Source organism: Juglans microcarpa x Juglans regia, chromosome 3S (genome assembly GCF_004785595.1).
Source record: "Juglans microcarpa x Juglans regia isolate MS1-56 chromosome 3S, Jm3101_v1.0, whole genome shotgun sequence".
NCBI lineage: Eukaryota > Viridiplantae > Streptophyta > Magnoliopsida > Fagales > Juglandaceae > Juglans > Juglans microcarpa x Juglans regia.
This window is the reverse complement of record NC_054599.1, coordinates 1068173-1083856: the sequence shown is the minus strand read 5'-3', so window position 1 is coordinate 1083856 and position 15684 is coordinate 1068173. Positions and strand designations below refer to the sequence as shown.

The following is a 15684-nucleotide window of genomic DNA, read 5'->3' as shown; positions in this document are numbered from 1 at the left end:
TTAAGAACCTTTTAGGCACTTAAATTCAAACCGAATTAAACAAGGAATAAAATTGATTGCATATGTTATTGTTGATGGACCATCCGTGCTGCTAATGTTTCAAATCAACTTGACTAATGAATTATTTCAACAAATACTCATGTCTCCACGACATGATGAGATTGGACCAATTATCTATTTCCATTTGATGTATCTATGAATTTCTCATGTTATATTTATTGTTTATTGCGGGTGGTTGTTGCATCTGATCTGGCCTAATTTATTGATATATATTTATTTTTTTATTAGAATTAATCTATTTTTCCCGCAAAAAAAATCTCATCAAATATGAAACATAATATCATGACGTTGACCTACCAAATTAAGGCTGACTGGGGCAATTGAAACGTATATACCACAAAACTCCAATCATCAAATTTTACTGGAAATAAAAAAAAAAAAAAAAAAAAAAAAAAAAAAAAAAAAAAAAAACTCAGTCCCGTGGTGTGTACGTTTCATTATTCACTTCAGGAAAAAATAAAAATAAAAAATAAAAAGAAGAAGTGAAATTAGTGCCGACGCAAGCTGAGTTTAGAAGTCTTCGTCACGTACATGTCATGATCGCCCTTGATCATGTGTTCATTTTCCAAATATCAAATAGTTGTAATAATGTATAGTAACGCGGAGCTTATGTTTGAAGATTCTTTGGTCTCCTCAACTCTCCCAAAAAGCTCCCTTCCCATCTTTGACTTTCTTTTTTCTCTAATTAATTTATTAATTAATGCACGGCCTGTTTGGACCCCTCTGACCCAAATTCCATAGTCATCAATTCAAAAAGCAAGAGAGAGAGAGAGAGAGCCAGCGCGCGAGCGAGCGGAGAGAATCAGTCAGCAATTGGACCTGCTCTCTCTTTGAACTTTTTTTTCGATTCCTATGACCAAAGACCGGTCTCAAATGAAGAAAATCCACTCGGCTAATTATCTCGGTCAAACTTCTTTTATTCATCTCTCGTAGCTTAATTCTTCTTTATATACCCTCAGATCCTGATGATCTCCCCCTCCTTCCTCAGGCTTTCATCTCTCTTTCCAGCTCCCAGCTTTTGATCTTCCTTTTTCTGGCACTTAACATATTCCAAAAGCTAGATTATCTTCCTTTCTGTATTTTGTTTCTGTTTCTTCTGCTTGTTTTGGACAGGCTTTTGGCCTTTTCTTTCTCGACAGATACGTACCTTTGCAAAAAAAAAAAAAAAAAAAGAAAGCTTTTCATTAAAGTCCCAGTTTTACATCTGTTCTCAAAACCCAACTCCTAAATCCTTTTGGCTGAGTTTCCATTAATCACTCATGCATGCATGCTTCTCCCTATATAGCATGCAGTTGAAGCAAATTTGAGTGAAACTAGCTGCGGACCAGTACTGGGGTGTATTTGAACAAACATTTGTTCATATTCTTCAGTTTTTGCTTTTTCGGATCAGGGTTTTATAAATGGAGAACATGGGAGACTGGGAGCAAAAGAATCTTATAAACGAGCTGACACAAGGGAGAGAGCTAGCTAGACAGCTCCACAGCCATCTCACTGCGGCATCTTCATCGCATGAGACCCGGGAATTCTTGGTGCAAAAGATCTTGGCTTCCTATGAAAAGTCACTCTCAATGCTCCGTTGGAGCAGCTCAGTGGGCGAGCCACAGCCGATAGCAGGTGCAGTCGGAACTTCCGAATCCCCACCTTCTATAGTTGGCAGTCCAAGGAGCGAAGATTCAGATCGGGACATCAGGGATCTGGATCACAGATCGGATACCCCCAGAAAGAGGTAAATTCAAGCTACAAGTGATCTCTTAAGAATTATATTATATATATACATATATATATATATATATATATCTACTTAATTGACAGCGCGCTTAAACCTATCTAAAAATCTTGGTGGTACTGGTTTTGTTCTTATATGGATCTTTGTGTTTCAGACAGGCTTTGCCAAGGTGGACACAACAAGTAAGAGTTAGCCCCGGGATGGGACTTGAAGGGCCTCTTGATGATGGCTTTAGTTGGAGGAAATATGGTCAGAAAGACATTCTTAATGCCAAATATCCAAGGTAGGACATCGTGTTCCTGAAATCTATTTTGGCTATAGTTTCCAAGTTAATTAGGTTTGTAGATCAGAATGATCATGAGCAACTCTGAAAACATATATAGCTAGGATTTCGTTTCAGAAAAAAAGAAGATTATGCATGGTATTTTGAAGATTATCATCCATATCAAATTGTAACAAGATAATCTATACATTATGATAGGATCAGTTTACATCGGTGTAACTAAAGCATAGAAGCCACTTCTTACTAATCTGAAGTTCGAACCCTTTTTTATTGTCCCCAAAAGAATTTAGGTCATATATGGATATACTTCTAAACATTTGTCTGCATGCCTACAAAATATCATCATGTATAAGCTGCATGAATTACCTGCATAAATCCTTGCTGGCTTCTTGACCTATGCCAGTAATTAATTGTTTAAGATCTGAATTAATTTGCAATTATAAATTTCATTATTATGAATAATAGTGCTTCTTATTTTTTCACGATCGTTTAAGTTTTCCATTAATTGTAGATAAATGTTCGAACTTGCAGAGGCTACTATAGGTGCACTCATCGACATGTCCAAGGTTGCTTGGCTACAAAGCAAGTTCAACGATCCGATGAAGACCCGACCATCTTCGAAATCACATACAGAGGAAGGCATACCTGTAGTCAAGCCTCCAACATAACGCCTCCCCAAGCATCACCAGAAATGGTACTACAAGAACCAAACAACGTCATGGATCTTCAGCAGCTTAACCCTCAACCACAACAACAACATGATCATCATGAGCCAGTACTGTCACAAGAATTAATGCTCTTGAACTTCCAGGCAAACCTCAAAGTCCAAACCGGAAACCTAGACACCCACCACGCCGGGCAATCATTTCCCTCATTCATCTTCCCTTCTTCGTCGACTTTTGAGGCTGCAGATTATCATCATCATCCAACACATGAGCAACAATCTGTGTTTCCAGCTTCTATGATAGACAACAATTTTGTGGGAAGCTATTCTCCTTCATTCATGTCTCCTGAAACATCTGGAACAAACTATTTCTCGGCATCTCCTGGTGGAATGAATATTACTGGCTTTCCTGCAGATCAGCAACGGCATTTTCAAAGCTCCGAGTCTGAGCTTACTGAGATAATATCAGCTGCAACTTCAGCTACAAATTCACCAACTGTTGGTTTGGATTTTCCATTTGGTCCTAAATTCGACCCCAACTTCTCATTTGACAACCACGGATTCTTTTCCTAAGTGAGTACGTATTTACGTAGATCGATCGCTGGAAGAAATAAATTATAAATAAACTCATGAATAATATTATAGCAATTAATTAAATTGGACGGAAGGTATGCTAGCTTTAGACGAGTGTATGAGTAGATGTTCCTAGCTAGCTAGCTGGCTAGTTAATTAGCTGCGATATTTAGAGGGAAACCAAACTCCTTGCGTTGTATTATCATCGAAATATTACTACTACTCATGGAATCATGTGGAGATATTGGTCTTCAATTCTCTGGCGATCAGAGAATTTTGATTTGTAAACGAAGGTGGCCAGTAGCTAGCTATCTAGGTTGCAAGATGTAACCAAATATATTATATATAGCTAGTGACTTTGTTTCTGTTTGATTTTGTAGCAAATTTGTTTCTGTGTCTAATTATTTAATGTAAGGAAAGCTGAACTTATATATATATATATATATATGACAATCATTTTTACAATTGTTTTACACTCGTATCTGTTTTAAATTGAGTGCATTTTTATAAAATAAGGTCGATACTTCTACGACTCCATCTATATCATAATTAATTAATATCCTTATTTCATAGAAATTATTAGAAAATATATCATTCTGAAATAGAGTTGTAAAATAATAATAAGAAGAAGAAGAAAAAAGAGTTGTAGTACGTACGTGTCTAATTTATCATTTTCCAAGATTGATATACTGATATGTGATTTAATTTTCCAATCTAATTCCAGTAAGTAATGTGATTATATATAAATGATCACCGAATAACCATTTTGGACAAAAACTACATCGTGGTACTGATCTCATGGCTTTAGACCCTAGCTTTAGCCCATACTTACATTTCTCTTTTGCTTATCAAAATTCTCAATTATATTATTATTAAAAAAATTCTACTTATCTTGATCTTGGTAGCCTATACCATACATCAACATGTGATTTGTTATTTTTATCCTTCTATTTAAATACACATATTTGCCATTATTATTATTATTATTACATTTTTTTTCACAAAAAAAAAAAAAAAAAACCGGTTCAAGCATAATTTTTGGTGGTGATCATTTCGTTCTGGGAATTAGAATTCGTCAAGGAAGGCCATTAATGTTCATTAGGGAGTACCCACCAGAGCCCAGAAAGTACGATTCCTTTGAAACTTTTTCAAAGCGGAAGCTCGTTCAAGATTGGATCATTTGGGTTTGAAGTTTCTACCAATCTCCAAAAATAAATAAATTGACCAGCTCTACTTGTGGATCCAAAAATAAAATCTGGAAATTGAGCAGTGTATATATATGGTTAGATGGACCCTCATCAAAATGGGCTAATCTGAGAGAGATTTAGGCTAGCCCATCATGTATCCTTACGTTTGGATTGTAAAATAAGATAAAATAATTTTATATAAATTAAATAAAATATTATTTTTTAATATTATTATTATTTTAAAATTTAAAAAATTTAAATTATTTATTATATTTTATACGAAAATTTAAAAAAATTATAATAATAATATGAAAAGAGATGAGATGAGTTGAGAATATTTTTGCATGCAAACTGGGCGTACCTTGTCCAATAAAAAACCCCCAAGTACTCCACATTAATCAATCTGAACAAACTTGCCTTTGATTCAGGAAGGAGAAAGCTTTTACCGAAAAAATTACCCAAAAGATAGAGAATATATTTCTAGTTGAATTATGACGGCCGTGAAAAGGATAGATATATAGATTGTCCTGATCTGAAGAATCAATGTTGAAAAGTTCGCTGTGGGCCTTTAGCCTTTAATTTTGATCTAAAGTAATGATCATCCATACTGCAATATTATATATATATATATATATATATATATAGTTGTAGCAACCGTATGTACAACATTTTAATCTCTGTGAAAGATTACGTACACTACGTTCGCGATCATCCATTAATGCTCTATCGATCTGATAGTTACTTGTTTGGTTTTTTTCCCCATCTTTTCTGGGCGAGTTAAGACTACTGGCGGAGTAATCGATCCAGTCGGACGGAAACACGAAAAACATAAATTAATATATATACATATACATATATATATATATATATATATATATTTATAATATACATACACACACGTCCGTGTATGGATAGAACCATGAAAGCTAGCTAATACGTACATGCATCTTCTGGAACAGTACAATTGATGATGTCCATTAATTATCATGGTCTCCTTATTCACTGGAACACGCTAACATTATGAGGACGATCAGTAGGAAATCATCTTGATCTCACAATTGCTGCAGACGTCCTTGTTTGGTTATGTATTTCAAATGAGATAGAGGTTAGATATTTTAAATAATAATAAAATTTTTAAATTAATTAAAATAAGATGAGATCAGTTTTATTTTTTGAGATTTAATAAAAGTGTAGATCCTACCGACAATTGCAAATTATTTTATAATTATTAAGTAATAGTAATGAATATATTAATAAAAGGTAATATTTGAAATTAATTAAAAAATATACTATAAATAAATTTATATTTCAAAATATATTTTTCTAATCGAAATTATTCTATATTCTCGTCAAAAATTAAAATAGTGGGTTTCAACGATAGGGAAGTATGTGAACAGGGAGGAAGAATATTCTCAAAATGGGACAAAAAAAGAAAAAGAAAAGTGCACTCTTTATATAATTTTTTACTGTTTATGTCAATTTTATACTGTTCATTCTACTGTTTATATCCGTTTGGTCTTGTTCATTACACTGTTTATAATTTATATCAATTTTTACACTATTTATGTTTTATACTATTCACTTCACTTTTTACTGTCTATATTAATTATTAATTTTAAAATATAAATGAAGACTAAAAACACAGAGATCAAATAAAAACATCCTACTGACCATTTGGATATCCAGATAAGACTTGTTGTACAGCGCAAATGAGATAATTTTAATTTGTATCTCATTGGATATCCAAACCGGGGCCCACTTCTCGTTCGGATGATATAAATTTTCCCATGTCTAGCTAGCAATTAGTTTAAATATTGGATCGCTACATTTCTTGGGTACGAACGTACGTGTTATAAATTAACTAAGCAAAGCTATAAATTAATTATAGGATGAATGATATTGTTAGAGAAAGGTGGAAATTAATTAAGGCTAGGAAACAAAAGATCGATTAGGGGTGTAACCTGTCCGGTCCGGTCCAATTTTAGATAAAATCTAGGATCGAATTGGTATGTATCGGTTTTAAATTTTTCAAAACCGATTACGTACCGGTTACCATCTTAAATCGGTACTTCTGGTTTTATCGGTTTCCCGTCCGGTCCGTTCTGATTTTTTAATTTTTTTAAAATGTAAGTTTTACAATTTGTCATTAAAAATTTGTTTATAAAAAAAAAACTGATTTAAAAAAATTTGTTTTATACTTTTATTAATATATCAGACTATATAAATATTAGACTATTGGTATAGTTATAAGTTATATATTAGTATTAGTTATAAACTTTTAGTGATTTAGTATTAACATTTTATGTAATAATTTATAAATTATAATAAGAAATTATTTCATATATGAATATATATAATTATATATATTATGTATAAAAATTTCACATAAAAATCTATAATTATACATAATATATAAAACTTATATATACAATAATACAAATATTATTATTTTTATATATATTTTTATCAACCGATCCAGTCCGAAAAATCCTAAAACCGGAACCAGCCGGTTTTCACATTCTAAGAACTGGTCCCGAATCGGACCGGACCGATTTTTCGATTTTCCGGTTTGAATTTACACCCTTAGGATCGATGCTAAAAAAGCAAAAGTGGAAGATTAATTAGATCGATGATCAACTAGGTATAAATGATGATCATGATGATCTCATGATCAAGACATGCATTCAATTTTGAAACTACCCAAAGTACAGAAAGTTTTACTGCAAGTACTGCATGCATGCAGGGGGTTGTACTACCGTGGCATATATATATAGAAAAGTTGGGGAATGGTCCGGCTGTTAAGTAAAGAATAGCAGCCCTCCATTCACAGCGCGACACGTAGGTGATTTATTGTGTTTATTTTACATCTGCATGGAGCTGATCATTGAATCCATTACACATTCTTAATCACTCGTATTCGTATGCTGCCCTTTCTACTTCTTCCTAAGGAACCCCGACGGGCTCAAGATCTCAACATTGCCATCCCACACAGTGCTCGACCCAAACTGTGGCGGAGCTCGACCCAGACGGTGTCGGTGAGCTAGACGGTGGCAGTGACCCAGACAATCTAGAGGATGGGCTAAGGTCGAGAGAGAGAGAGGGAGAGAAGAACCCGCTTACTTGACTCACCTTGCTCATGGCAGATTCTCTGGAACGAAGGAACTCGGTTCCATCTTCTACAACTTTTGGACAGAAGCCAAGCAAAAATTCTCAAGAACACAAAAGCATTCAAGAGAAAACAAAAAATAACTTGAATCGCAACTCATCAACGCTTTAATCCAATTGAGATATCATGAAAATCTAGAAAATAATTAGAAAAAATGATAAAGAAGGTGAGAATCCAGTAATGGAGACTCACAAAGATAGGAAGAAGAAGAAAATCTAGAGCTTCGTCCCGCTCAACCCATCTCTCTTGCGTCAAAAGCTTGAGCTCCCCTTAACCAAGTTTTCAGACATGCAAACTCCCTTGCTCATGGTCTTGCAAAGTGGGCTGCCTCCAACCTTGGTCGGTGGCTGGCGGTGGAGGGTGAGTCTTGGTCGGTGGGCAGCAGGCTTGGTGGCGTAGCAAGGAGGCGGGCTGGAAGTGCACGGAGACAAGAAAAGAAATGTGAAAGTTGGAAACTTGATTCTGTGAAGAGAATTGCTTGTGATTCTGTTGGTGAGGTCTGAAGGGTTTATTTTGTTTTTGTCTACGTGTCACTGTGTGAATGGAGGGCTGCTTTTCTCAGCTTAACAGCCGGACCGCTCCGCAGCGGAACTAATATATATATATATATATATAATAAGCGAGTTTTCGATGACAATTTTACTGCTTTACTTCTCAAGTCTTCTTTCTTTAATTGTTCTGTCCTTATTATCTTTCCAATTTTATCCTCTATTTTCTCATGAAATTTCCATCTTTTTGTCTTTTCTCTTCCTCTCACCGACTGTTTTGCCCATGCTTTTCTTAACAAAATAGATCATATGCATATGCATGCATGAGACAAAATCAAACCCAAAAATCTGTTCCAATTTACACAACTTCACTAATAGAATCATACCTATATACATGAAACTAAACTAAATCTAAACATAATGATCTGCAATAAATGTCTACATGTAAAAAAAAAAAAAATCAGATCTGTAAATTACCCAAATCCGGTCATGAGACCCACCAGATCTGCAAACCAAATCTACAACGACAAACCACCAATCTGCCCAGATCTACAACGACAACCACCAAAACAATCAAAATCTAGTCATGAGACCTACCACGCATGGAGGATGTTCACCAAAAGCCGTGAATATATCGGCTCTCTTATTCTCGCACCCACATATTCACAGCTTCAAACAATTATTCACATCAGTCTTCACAGGTTTTATGGTGGATGACGACGACTGTGGGTAAAATACTGACGAAACAGAGAAGAGAGAAACCAAGGGTTGTCGTGAGTTACTGGAAACGACGGCAACTAAGATGGATGGAGAGAGAAAAAGAGCGGTGGTTTTGGTTGATGGAAGATAAATGAAAAAGAAAGGGTTGTCGGCTGATGGAGACACACACACACACACATAGAGGAAAGAAATGGTGTAAGAGAAATGAAAAAAGTGTCAGTGCAGAAGGGAATAAGAGGACGTAGACAGAGAGAGGGAAAAAAGGGAGGGAAATAATTAGTTAAGTATAATAAAAAAAATTCATTCCATAACAACAATATTCATTAAATAATAAATGTTATAAATGAATTATTATTTTCATCAAAAGAAAATATATTTAAATTTATAATAAAATACACAATTCAATGAAACTACAAACTATACATTTAATATTCGAACTACACTATATAAAGTATCTAAACACTTAAAAAAAATAACAAAAATTAAAAATTAAAAAATCTTGATATTCATATATTTATATCTTCTCATTATTTCATAAAGGATCATCTACTTTATGTCTAAAATATTGCAACCAAAGTTCTAGAAAATGAATAGATTATCTATCTTGTTAAAGAAATAAATCAACTTGGACAACTGCGTCAAAAGAAACTGAACATTCTCTCCATCAGCTCTGTCGGTGAAACAACAACATAAAGTTTCGATATCTTTTGTTATCAAACTTTCCGGTGTTGTAATTATATCTCTAAATAAAACATCAACTTCTATAAATCTATAACTTCTGTTAACTTTTTACTAGATTTACTTTAATTTCTATAAATTGATTACATCTTTTAAGTTCTTTTGAATTTTTTTACTCAACTTCTAATTTCTCATTTATTATCATTTTTATTTTATTTATTTTATATTTTTTCAACTGGGCACACCTGCAGTGCACATTGCGCCCTTACTAGTGTGTGTGTGTGTGTATATACTACAATAAATACTGATTTTTTCCAAGAGTGACAGTCGTGGAAAATTTTTTTTCCACCAATTTGTTCTGTGGGAGACTCGTTCTGGTGGAAAAAGAATCTTTTTCCACCAAACCATAAGTTCATAGGAAAAACCTTCTTTTTCCCACAACATTTGTGGCGGTTAATTTTTTTTTTTTTCTTTTGTGGCAAATAAGGTCTCATTTGATATAATGTGGTGTGAAATAACATCATTCTCCATAGAAAGAGGTTGTGGCAAAAAATATTTACCCATGACATATCTTCGTGGAAAAAGTTGTCTTTGATATTTCCAATAAAATACTTTCCTGGGAAATATATATTTTCTACAAAGTATTTCATCGAAAATACTTATTTATGAAGAAATTTTATCATGGGAAATAATTACTTCTGGAAAAAAAAAAAAAGAGTATTTGCCATGAGTTTCATGTGCGGCAAATGCTAAGAGATTTCAAAAAAAAAAATTGTCAAATAAGAAAATGAGAATGAGCCAAAAATAATCATAACAAATAGTCTAATATAGGCTATAATTATTATATCCAAACTAATGACAAATTATAACTAACCCAAAAAACTATTTTTAATTCAAATTTGTTTATAATTAAACTACCTTTAATTTAATTAATCAATGAAAAAATGCATAAGTTTCCTAAACTAAGCCCCATCACACAATCCATTGTTCATGCATAGCACACTCAAAATAATCAAATATGTCCAATTCTTGGACTTCAAGTTCCTCATGTAAATTCAAATCCATAAACCATTGCATTTAAGTAAAATCTAACATATTTGCCGCGCATACACATACTCAATATATCAATTATAAAACTTACTAACATATTTGCTGCCCATCTACATCAATCCAACACAATTACAAATTTCAAAATTTTAATAAGCTTCATTCATGGCTCCAAACAATTCCCAACCTTCACATCATTTTTCTTGGTTCATTGAAACCAACACATTCAATGTATAAGTCTACTCATATTATTTATACACCAACCCCAAACACAATCATAAAGATTTATAAGCTTAATTCATGGCTCAAATCAATTCTAACCCAATATAACACAACTTGCCTATGTCCAAGCATTCAAATACAAGATCATTTAATCAAGTGTGCTTATTAATCTAAGAGCTAGATAGGGAAATAAAGGTTATACCAAAACTCTTTGGGCTAAGAATGTCTCGAATGATTGGTTGTGAAGCTGCCCGTATGCTTGAGACAGGAAAAGTAGTTGCAAGAACAATAACTTTCTCATCATTGTGCCCTACACCCTAAATCGTAAGAAAGAAAAGGTCCAGTGATGTTAAGATCTAATAAATTGAAACAACTAATCAAATTCAAAGTATGTTGGAAGATTAATAGAATGGCACGAAAATTTATTATTGTGGCAGTTCATTAATTCTCAACATCAAATCTCTAATCTTCAGAGGCCCGACATACTCTTCAAAGCACAAGACAAAGGCAACAATAATTATTTATCACTCCAACAACACAAGTGAAGCCACTCCATTCCATCAACTCCATTGCAATCCAAATAGGTTATCGCCCAACCAACAAATCAAAAACATATAGCATGCTTGTTGCCCAAAGGAATTTTAATTCATTTATCACTTTGTTAAGCCCAACCTAAATCCATCACACAATCTATTGTTCATGCATAATACACAACATATTCAAACATGTCAAATTCTTGGACCTCATGGTCCTCAAATAAATTCCAATCTATAAACCATTGTACTTAAGTAAAATCTAACCATCTCTTCAACAAAAGGAATATACACATATAAATTAAATTCATTATACATTTAAACTCAATATCCAACAAACCCAAATAATCCAATCTATAAACCATTGTACTTAAGTAAAATCTAACCATCTCTTCAACAAAAGGAATATACACATATAAATTAAATTCATTATCCATTTAAACTCAATATCCAACAAACCCAAATAATTACATAGCTTCACAAATCTCAAATTGATAGAATCATCAACACATACTAAAGGTGAAAGAGGCATAATAACTTAAGATTTTCAAACAAATTATAGGTAAGGAGAAGTGAGAAACAATGGAAACATAAAGGTCTGCCATACCTCGGCCCATATTTGTTGTAGTGAGTGAAGCCACTCCATTCCATCAATACATAACACACTTAGCTACTTAGCACCAAATTCACAAATTCCTCTACACACTTCCGTACACATAATTCAACTAATAAAACATATAGCATGCTTCTGCCCATGTAATTTAATCTAACAAAATTACACTTACTTCATCTATCTAGCAGTTAAGTTCAACACAAACCCATGACACAACAATATCCATAAGTTTACACAACAATATTTTCAAAAAATATTGCTACCAATGTTAGAAAATTCTACATACAAAGACTAGTGTCATGCATCATGCATGCATATATACGTGCATGTTATTAAACTACCTTTGTTTAGCCCAAAGCCAAGGTGGCGATGCACTTGAGCACATGAGAAATGGCTAAGACGAAGATGAATATATGGAGCCAGTGAATCGCATATGCAAACATAAAGACAACTAATGATGTTTAAAAAAAATATAACGAAGGAGGTTTAGAAGACCTTCATTCTTATTTGTGAAAGAAATATCTCCATCAATAATATGGGTTTAAGCTTATTGGACAGCTTACATATAATAATATGACGTGCACAATTAATCATCTACTCCTAATACTAACCTATGTTATAAATCTAGTGACACAAGTATCATAATTAGCTTGTTAACATACACTATTTAATTAAACATAACATAGAGAATAGCAAGAATAACCTATTATGTAAACTTAAAAATCTTTAAACACTAAAGTTGATAGATTAATCATTTAATACCTTTTAAAAGCAAGTTTATAAGATTACATACAACCACTATAAATCTGTAAAACCAAATACCTCTAGCATCTTAAGACAGAACACATAGTACAACCTCAAAACAGAACACGACACCAACATACATACGCAAGATCATATTAAAGTCATCTATGGTTAAACCAAACTCATTAGCAAAATACCAAATTCGAAACATAGGAAATCATATAGTAAAACAGCTCCATCATCATTCGGTTAGGACCAAAACATAGCATTTATAATATTTTACAACCTAGACAAATAAACACAACCCAAGAAACAAGTTTTCCATCACAAAATAATTCGGTTGGTTTCAAAATAATACCCAAATCAAATGGAGTCAAGTTAGGATTTTTACCTTGGTTCTTAGCTCCTTCTCACCATGTAAAATGGAGGACCAAATAATGTTATAGGCGTGTAGAGGAAAGAACACAAGTGATTGCACTAAGAAACCCCAAACTGAAACATCAATGGGTAACCTTCCTTGAAGATCTCAAAACCCATTCGAAACCATAATAGAAAGTGAATCAAAATGGTTTTACCTTCAAGGTTTTCCCTTTAGAAAGGTGAGAAGAATACCTTAAATCAAATTTTGAAAGAAACTAAAATGGGTAGAGGGATGAGGGCATCGCTGGGGTGGAGCGATGGTTGGTGACTGGAGGAGCCGTAAGCGGCTGAGGGTGGTGATGGCCATGGCTGGAGACGACAGAGGTGCACGGATTTGTTCGGATATAAGAGAGAGAGAGAGAGAGAGAGAGAGAGAGAGAGAGAGAGAGAGAGAGAGAGAGAGAGAGAGTCAGTGAGAGGGAGAGGGGCTGAGGGGGAAGACCCCTCGGTGGCTTGACAGCAAGGGGAGCCTTTCGGGGTGGCGCGTTGGGGAGGAGAGCCTCGACAGTTTCAGGGAGAGAGAGAGAGAGAGAGAGAGAGAGAGAGAAGAGTATTGTAGTTGCTGGGGGGAAAAGAAAGGAAGAAGGGATTTAAAATTTTATTACTATTTGTAGCAAGTTGTTATCTCCGTAAAAGGTACTTAGTTGCCGCAAATACCAATACCCATAATTATGAAAAATTTCGTAGGTAAGTTTATTTGCGACGATAAATAATTGCCGCAAAAAGATATTAAACTCATCGCAAAAATTATTAACCCACGATAGTAAAAATCTTTCTGGTAAGATTATTTTTGGCGATACAAAGTCGCCATAAAAAATTAATAACATTGTCGCAAAAACTATTTACCGATGAAAGTAAAATAATTCTGGTAAATTTATTTTCGGCGACCTGTTATCGCCGCAAAAAAGTTTGTTTCATGGCAAAAAGTTTTTTTCCACAAAGTTTTACTTGCTGACTTGATTTCGTGGCAAAAGGCTTGTCTTTATTTTCACGTGTCATCAACTCACTATTTGCCACGATCATATATCGTGGAAAAAGAATTCGTGGGAAAAGCCCATCTTTGTTATAGTGATATATATATACACACATATATGCATGCACGTAGGCCAGCCCTCTTCAATGTACACCACTAATACTGGATAATCGCAAATACAATATCTTATATATTATATATATATATATATATATATATATATATTATATATGGCTTGCACTAGTAGTACTACAACTGTAATTAACAGCAAATATTATATATATATATATATATATATATATATATATATATATATGGATGGAGAAATATAATATTTGTAAATTATAAGGTGGGATTTAATATTAGGGATATATAGTAATATACATGATCATTTAACTAAACATAATTAACGAATGTGATGATGAGAATTCAGGAATCCCAGCCTACAATGAATTTGGGATGGGGAGATCACATTATAAACTATAATGCGCGCCAAACAACTATATATATATATATATATATATATATATATATATATATTAGGACTTTTAATTGGAAGCAATTAATAACTCTTGATCGAGTAGGCTAGCTAGCTTCTTCAAGTTCATGACACCAATCATCATGTTAATGTGGCTATATATAATCGAAGTAACGAAAAAATTAGAATAAGTTTATTTAAATTTGTTTGCCCCACATGCATGGACCGTTTCAAATCCGATATTCGAGTTGATTTCATCATATAATTTTTTTTTTTTACAGATAAATTGTATTTGTACGTTCTGATCTCTTATCAAATCTTAATCACATCCAGATCAACGTTAACAACATGACAGCTAATTGAACGCGATGAAATATATATAACTAATTATAAATTATCGAAGCAATTAATTAGCTAGGCTGCCATCAATAACATAAATTATATATGTTTTAAAAATAATATATATGCCCATCGCTTAGAGGATTTCTGATCAACCACAGGCATTATCTGTAAAATTATATATGTTTTAATTTCAACGCGATGAGTGCATTAATTAATGAGCTTTCACCGTACGTACGTGTAATTAAATAGGACGACTCAGCTCACCATGCGGCTAATTTGGGATTATAAGGTGGTAGCTAGATAAAATAATATTGCAGATCTGCATGTTATATATGCTTTCATTAAATTCGACAAAATGTGAACAAGTACATCATGTAATTACATGTTGGCTTTCGAAAGTTATAATAAGGTCATGAACACAATTAATGGAACATGGGAATGAAAATTGATCAATATTATTCATCTATAGATCTACTTCAAATATATAATTTGAGAAGCTCGATCGGTTACAAAATGATTAAATTAACTACCTAATACTAGAGGTCATGATGATATCACTGATTACACATGAATTACATATATAGTTAACAGGAAATGTAACGTCGATACTGATCCTATAACTATTTTTACTTGTAAGTGTATCATTACTCTAGTAGCCAGGATGATTCCCACATTCTCGATCTTTTATTATTATTATTACTGTACTTTAGCTGGAAGAAAAGAGAGAGATGGCCGACCGGGGTCTTGATAGGGTTGAGAGTGAAGGC

At 33.4% G+C, this 15684-nt stretch overlaps 1 protein-coding gene across 1 annotated transcript; it reads left to right on the top strand.

Annotated features, from left to right (window-relative positions):
• Positions 1 to 1033: 1033 nt before the first annotated feature.
• LOC121258566 (probable WRKY transcription factor 53) lies at positions 1034 to 3676 on the top strand. Its single transcript, XM_041160101.1, has 3 exons — positions 1034 to 1786; positions 1941 to 2069; positions 2601 to 3676. Exons 1-3 carry the CDS (start codon positions 1461 to 1463, stop codon positions 3304 to 3306), a joined length of 1161 nt encoding a protein of 386 aa, XP_041016035.1. The 5' UTR covers positions 1034 to 1460; the 3' UTR covers positions 3307 to 3676.
• Positions 3677 to 15684: the final 12008 nt, after the last annotated feature.